The 6,778-nt window shown below is 69.0% G+C and overlaps 1 protein-coding gene across 2 annotated transcripts; it reads left to right on the forward strand.

The window, feature by feature from the left end:
- The first annotated feature begins 585 nt into the window (after positions 1–585).
- Positions 586–6,141, forward strand: BBC3 (BCL2 binding component 3). Of its 2 annotated transcripts, none has more exons than XM_073321895.2 (4): positions 586–1,301; positions 1,900–2,203; positions 4,056–4,234; positions 5,093–6,141. In XM_073321895.2, the coding sequence occupies exons 2-4, from the start codon at positions 1,915–1,917 to the stop codon at positions 5,210–5,212; spliced, it is 588 nt and encodes a 195-aa protein (XP_073177996.1). In that variant the 5' UTR covers positions 586–1,301; positions 1,900–1,914; the 3' UTR covers positions 5,213–6,141. The 2 variants fall into 2 exon arrangements, with proteins under 2 accessions (XP_073177996.1, XP_073177995.1); XM_073321894.2 differs by lacking the exon at positions 586–1,301 and adding an exon at positions 1,550–1,736.
- Positions 6,142–6,778: the final 637 nt, after the last annotated feature.

The following is a 6,778-nucleotide window of genomic DNA, read 5'->3' on the forward strand; positions in this document are numbered from 1 at the left end:
GGTCTGGGCAGCGCCCGGCACAGCGGGGACTCTGTTCTTTAGGCACTGTTGCAGCAGAGATGACAAACAGCAGTCGTCCTAACGGTGCAAGCCACAGGACTGTGGTCTCAGAGGACAGGGACACAGTTCAGGTTTGTGAGGCAGTGGGACGTGTTATTTGCCTCTGGGGGAAGCCTGGGGTCAGAGCTAAGGTTATTCTCACCGAAGGGACAAGGAGAAGGGGCGTCTGGAACCAGCATGGTCCCCTCAGTGTCATGTTTCATCCGCCCCGGGAGGCGTGCGGCGACGCAGCCTGCGTGAGGCCTGGGCCCCGGAGCCACCGGCAGCTCAGCCATCGGGCCGGGCGGCTTTAGGGGATTCGCCCTGCTGGAGTGACGCTGCTCTGTGCCATCCACCCGCCTTGCCCATGGCGTGGGGGCAAGACCTGCCGTATCCAGTGCGGGGAGGGGGAGGGTCACGTGGCGGAAGGGGGGTGCACATGGTAGGGCTGCACTGGGGGGCGGCAGGTTCTAAATGTCCCCTCGGGGGGGCCAGGGACTGACTTGAGCGGAGTGTTTTCTTCTGCCCAGCAGGGCTCCGACTAACTTCATCGCGCGTCCCAACCAACCGCCCTCCGCCCCAGTTCTGCGGGGTCCCGGCTCCCGTGCACCCCGCTCCCCACATTCCCACGCAGCACTATGCCCCGGGCAGCCCAGGCCCCCTTTCCCTCTCACGGATCCAGCAGGCCCCCCACTCTCTCCCTGCCCTAAGCCCCCAGCCCTCACCCCATGTAGCCCCATGCCCCACTGTGCGCCCCCACGATCCATGCATGCACCAACCCCTCCCTCCCTCTCTCAAGACCCTAGCGCACCCGCGGCACCCCCGGCCCTATGCGTGCACCCCCACAGCCCCGGGCATGCAGCCTGCACCTCCACCCTGCTCCCCAGGTACGCACCCCCCATTCCCTGGCACCCCCGGGGCCTGGCGCCCCCATTTCCCTGCACCCCCATGCACCCCTCCACCTCTAGAGCCCGGACACCCCCGGACGCGCATCCGGCACCCCTCCCCCCGGGGGATCCCCGCTCGCCCCAGACGCCTGCACAAGCCCGAACTTGCCCGCGCGGGGGCGGGCCGGCGCTGACGTCACGGCCCGGGGGGCGGCGCCAGCCTCGAGCCCCGGGAGCGGCCGGGGTCCGCGCGCGACTTGCTGTGGCTTCGCTGGTCCCGGTGCAGCCGAGCTCCCCGCGCCCGCCGCGCACAGTCGGAGCCTCCGCGGGACCCAGCGACCCCCGAGCCGCCCCGGGAGGGTTCATGCAGCTGCAGTAAGCGAGGCCCGGGCGGTTGAGCAGGGTCCGGAGGCGGCGGGGCGCGGCGCGGGTGGCGGGGGCAGGCGCCCGCGGCACATGGAGATTGTTTTGGTGCCGGGCGGGGACGCAGCCGGGGCGGGGCCCGGGTGTCTTGGCTCGGTCCTGCGGAGGGGCAGCGCCCGGGGCGTGGGGCGGCGTTGGGGGGACGCAGGGCAGGGATTGCTAGGAGAGCTGGGGCTCGGGGGTGTCCGTGGCTTGGGGGGCGGTGTGTGGGGAGCTGGGGGGTCCGGTGCCTGTGGATGGGGGGGCAGATGCCCAGCCCCCCTCGCCACCCCCAGATCTCTCCTGAAAAGCCTCCGCCGGTTGCACCAAACCCCGTCCGGGCTGAGCCGGGCCGGGACCTGCTGGCACCCGGCGGGAGGGGGGTCGGGCACCGTCGGGGCTGCCTGGGTTTGTTTACAAACATTGGTGTCGCCCCCCCCCCCCGCCCGCTCTGCGGCGACCCCTGGCGGGGAGCGCGGGCCCCTGCGCCCCGGAGGCAGCCGGCCGCGGTCCCGGTCCCCCTGCCCGGGTCCTGCCCGGTCCCCTGACCGCCCCGTCCTTTGCCTTGCAGAGCTCACCGAGCGCCATGGCCAGACCACTGCAGGAGGGGAGCCGCTCTGAGCCGACAGCCGCCCTGCCAGGGGACCCAGCCTTCCTGCTGGGGGGGCCGGTGGCCGTGCCGCCCGCCGTCTGCCCGGGCAGCCTCGCCCTGCCACCCCGGCTGAACTGCGGCCTCTGCCCCGACGGCCCCACTCCCTGCTCGCTCTACCGCTGTGTCCGGGGGCCGGAGCCCCCCAGGAGCCGCAGCGCCGGCAGCGGTGCCCGGCGCTGGGACGCCCCCGAAGCTGGCAGGACCAGGAGCAGCAGGGCACATGGTGAGTCTCCCTGCGAGTGCCCCCCCTACCCGGCACGGCATCTCTCTCCCTGGGGACCGGCACGGCCAGAGGGGGTGGAGAAAGGGGCAGGAAACCCAGCATTGAGGGGATGCCCTGCCCTGGGCATGAGACCGCCTGGCCCTAGAGGTCAGCTCCTGCCCTGAGCGGCCCCTGCCTTTTATAGCCGGGGCATCTCTGGGTTCCCACTCCTCCCTGAGGGGCCGGGGCAGCTGCCCCCTGTGGCCACAGCTGCAGCCTAATTGTGCCCCCCGATTGCAGGTGCCAGTGGGTGCCGTAGGCAGCCTGTGGCCAGGGCAGGCTCGGTCCGGGCAGTGGTTCTGGGAGGGGTGGCATGTGCCGGGCACGGTGAGCTGGGCACATGGCTGCCCAGCCCCGTTGTGTCTGGCACCAGCTCTGGTTGTCTCCTCCCTAGACAGGGACCCTTCCTTTGGAGCCCTGTGGGGTCACAGGCAGGGCAAGTGCCAGGCCCTGATCCTCCGACCCCAGGACTAAGGCAGCCTGGGAGAATGAGCCAGGCCACGTTCTGACTCGCCCATGCAGCGCAGCTGAGCTCAGGGGAGTGGGGGCAACCCAGATACCCCCAGCTAGTCTCCACCCCCACCCTAGTGCGGTCGCACAAGCACCAAAGGGACAGGTCCAGTGTCACCTGTCGTGCAGGCTGATGCACCATCAGAGCCCGCGGGGCTCGGGGGTGGCCATGCTCCCTTGTGCTGCACTGGTCCCTGGGTTTTCCTGTGGGATGCCCCCCTCCCCCCCCGCGCCCCCAGCTGCCACACACCATTAGCCGTGGCCCTGCTAGCCCCTGCCGGAGACTTCCCGTGGTGGCTCGGAGTCGCCGTGCTGCCCCAGCCCGGCAGGATCTGTGTCACCATCCGGCTGGGGCTCCGGCAGCAAAGCCAGCGACGACAGGCTCCCTTGCCGCATGGAGCTGAGACACCTCGTGTCTGAGTAAACAGTGCACGGCCCCAGACCGCGCTGCTGACTCATGGCTCTCCTCCCCCAGGGCGCCGTCCGGCTCACTTGGCTAACGAGGGGCTGCTTGTTAGCCGGCGGGAGGCAAGGAGCCGGGCAGGCAGATGGCAGAGTGTGATTGTGGGGATGGGGAGGTCGACCCGGGCAGCTCAGTTGGGCTGACAAGCTCGGGCATGTCCCAGCCGGGCAGAGTTTACATCTCTGCAGGGCTCCCCCCGGGTGCCATGCCAGGGGGGCTGGGTGAGTCTCCACGGGCAGTGCAGCTCTAGGCTGGGCATGGGGCAGGTCTGTACCCCTTGCCCCCAAGCTTCGCACTGCCATGGTCACGAGGCTGCAGGTGCCAGGGCCCCGGGGCGGTGACCGAGGGCAGAAGACATGGCCAGAGCAGCCGCACGCGCCCGTTGCTGAGCTCAGGCCGGGGCGCTGCCAGAGGTCGGTTGAAACGGGCATCCCGCAGATCAGCTGGGAGATGGGGCTACTGATCCGCTGGCCTGGGGCCGCCCCCCCCCCACCCCGTACACGGGAATTGTTCTGGGCTTTCCTGTTGACGAGCGCTGGGGCCTGTGTCTATCGGGAGCCGTATCCTGGCCCGACCCCTCTGGGCCCGACGCCAGCCCTGGGAGCGAGGCCTCAGCAACCATTCACCGGCCGCTGCTCCCCATGGGGTGAGGGTCAGAGCCCCCTGCCACCCCCGACCTGCTGGGGAAGGTCCTGCCCGGATTTGGGGTGTCAACCACTGGGGGGAGGGCGGGCGCTGGGCTCACCTCTTTCCTGGGAGGGGCCGTTGGGGCACCAGCCCTGCAGCCTGCCCCCCCCGTGGGTCCTGCTGCCCTGACCGCTTGGATCTGCCACCCCACAGGAGAGCTCCAGCCCATGCAGGATGAGGGGCCCAACAGAGAGCAGCCCCCCACAGAGCCAGCCCCAGAGGGCGCCGTGTCCAACGGCCGCCTCCCCAGGGAGCCCCTGGACCCGGAGCATGCGCTGGGGGCCCAGCTGCGGCGCATGGGTGACGCCTTCCACCAGGCCCACGAGAGGCAGGTGAGTCCCATCGGAGAGACCGGGGTGGTGGGGGAAGATCAGAGGGGGCAGGGGGCGGTGCCCAGGGAAGGGAGCCTGGGCTGTGGGTGGCGATCCTTGAAGGGAACCTGTCCAGCCTAGGGGGGACTCTGGTCTTGCTGCTGGGGTAGCGAGCTCAGGGCAGAGGGGCCCAGCTTCTGCTGGAGTCATGCTCCACGGGCTGGGGGCTGGAAAGGGTTAGTGGCCCTCCCAGGGAAAGAGAGGTGGTAATAGAACCCAGGAGTCCTGGCTGCCAACCCTCCTGCTCTCACCACTGCGCCCCACTTCCCTCCCAGAGCCAGGGGTAGGACCCCCCCCCCCCCCCCGCACGCTTGTGCTGATCCAGCCCCCGGCTGGCCTGCAGGCACGGGAATCTCACACCACCCCTCCCCGTGCGGAAGGGGCGGTTGGGCAAGCGAGCCGCTGAGTCACCAGCTATAAATAGCACTGGGTATATAAGGCCAGGGAGCGAGCGGCAGGCAGCTTAGTGTGAGCATGGGAGAGGCAGCCCGGCTCCCCGACCAGGCCAGCGTAGCTGGTCAGCCCCATGCCACCCCCGCAGCAGGGCGCCCTGACCGCCCTCTGGGGCAGCCGCGGGACTGGGAGGCTGCCTGGGGCTACGGCCAGCCCTGGGCGCCCCAGGGATTTAGCAAACAGGCAGCCAGCCCCACTGGAGCCTGGTGGTTAGTGCAGGGAGTCCAGTGCCAGCCGTGCCCGGAGGCCTTTGCCAGAGGGCCAGCCCCATGGGGAGCGGGGGGTTCTGCCTGGCTGGGCCGGGGGGGGGGGGGGCGGCAGAGAGTCCTGCTGCAGGGCTAACTTGGCCTCTCTCTGTCCTCCCAGTGGCGGGAGCGGCAGCGACAAGGTGCCCTCTGGGCCCGTTTCTACCACTTCATCTCTCAGCTGCTGGGCGCCCTCTACAACATGCCCGTGGACGTGATGGCCGAGCTGCAGCCCAACTAGCCCGCCCAGGGGCCGGAGCCGTGGGGGGAGACCAGCCCCCAGCGCAGACTACGGAGCCTCTTGGCAAAATGTAGCAACTTCCAGAGCTCATAACTGGTTCTCGTAACCAAAAATCCCCCCCCCCACGCAAGCCATGGCTCCTGCGGGCTGGGCCCCAGGCTGCTGCCCCGACCGCGGGCACTGTATTTATTTATTTATTTCCAAGTACTGAGTGGGAGCCCCGCACGGCAGGGATGTGCCCGCAGGGCCCCATGATGGGGAGCGGCCGCAGCAGACGCAGCTCTCGGCTGGTGCTCCAGGGACTCAGCCCCCCCTCCCCCCCGCATTCCTCTCGGGGAGCGCCCTGTGTCTGTGGCGGGGGGTGGCACATGACAGCCCCAGGCATTGCCTCTGCCTGCACCCCCAACTCCCCTCGGGGCAGCAGGAAGTGCTGGGGCTCCAGCAGCAGGGAAGGCAAACTATGAAGGGGGGGGGGGGGGCTCAGCCAGCCGTCTCGCTGCTCCCTCCCTGCCTGCAGACCGCTGGGCGTCCTGAGAGATCTGGGGGAGAGGGACCTGTGACCCCCCCCTGCCCTTGCCACATTGGCTCTGGTGCCACCCCCTCCCCACGCACAGGTTGCTGGGGGGGGCAGGGGGGCGCTGCTGCCAGGGCTTCGGGCATGGGCAGCCCAGAGCTCTGCCTTGCCCTGGGGGTCAGGGCAGGTGAGGTGCTGGCCAAGGTTCACCGCAGGGGGAGCGGTGGGCGTGCTCAGGTGGGCGGGGGAGTGGCAGTCACACACTGTAAATACTGCACCGAGCGGCACACTGTACAGGGGGAGAGGTGCTGTACATATGGGGACACTGTACATAGGGGGACGCGCTTGCTGTACATGACCAGTGGCTTTTTTTTGTACGTTTCCTTTTCAATAAAACTGGATTTAAGCAAAGAGGCACCTGCATCTGTCATTCCCAGCGGTGGGGGATCCCCAGCGCCCTTGGCCCGGCCACTTTCAGGGGCTATTTCAGAGCTAGGTCAAGGCCAGTTTTAGAACAGGAAGCCACATGCCGACTTGGCCCAGCCAGGGCCCCTGCCCGCGGAGCCAGAGCTGGGTGTGGAAAGGGAATGGCTGCCAGGGGCCTCTAGCTTCACCCATCCCAGGGCACAGTCCCGCACCACCTGGGGTGCAGCATGGCCCAGACTTCTCACCCCAGGCCCCCTCTGCCTGACCCCACCTTCTTCCAGCGAGGGCCAGGGAGCAACCGACCCCCCACAGTGCCAGCTGGCTCTGTCTGGAAGCACAATGGGGGTGGGGGCATGTGGAAAACAGCAGTGCCATCCCTGGCCTGGGCCCCCTGGCTGCTGGGCAGCCCAGGAGTTACAGGAGCCCTGCAGCACGGCCAGCCCTGGCACAGGGGGTGAGCCCAGACCCTGGACTCAAGCCATGGCTTCCCGGCCCCCTCCCAGCTAAGTGCCACTTAGCTGAGCTATTTTAGTCCTAAGTGCTTCCTAAAGCTCAAGATAGGCGCTGCGGGCCGCTCCCCTGCACCAGCCACCCCGCAGCTCTGCACAAGGAGGCTGGCCAGGGGT

This window comes from Lepidochelys kempii, chromosome 23 (genome assembly GCF_965140285.1).
Source record: "Lepidochelys kempii isolate rLepKem1 chromosome 23, rLepKem1.hap1, whole genome shotgun sequence".
NCBI classification, from domain to species: Eukaryota; Metazoa; Chordata; order Testudines; family Cheloniidae; genus Lepidochelys; species Lepidochelys kempii.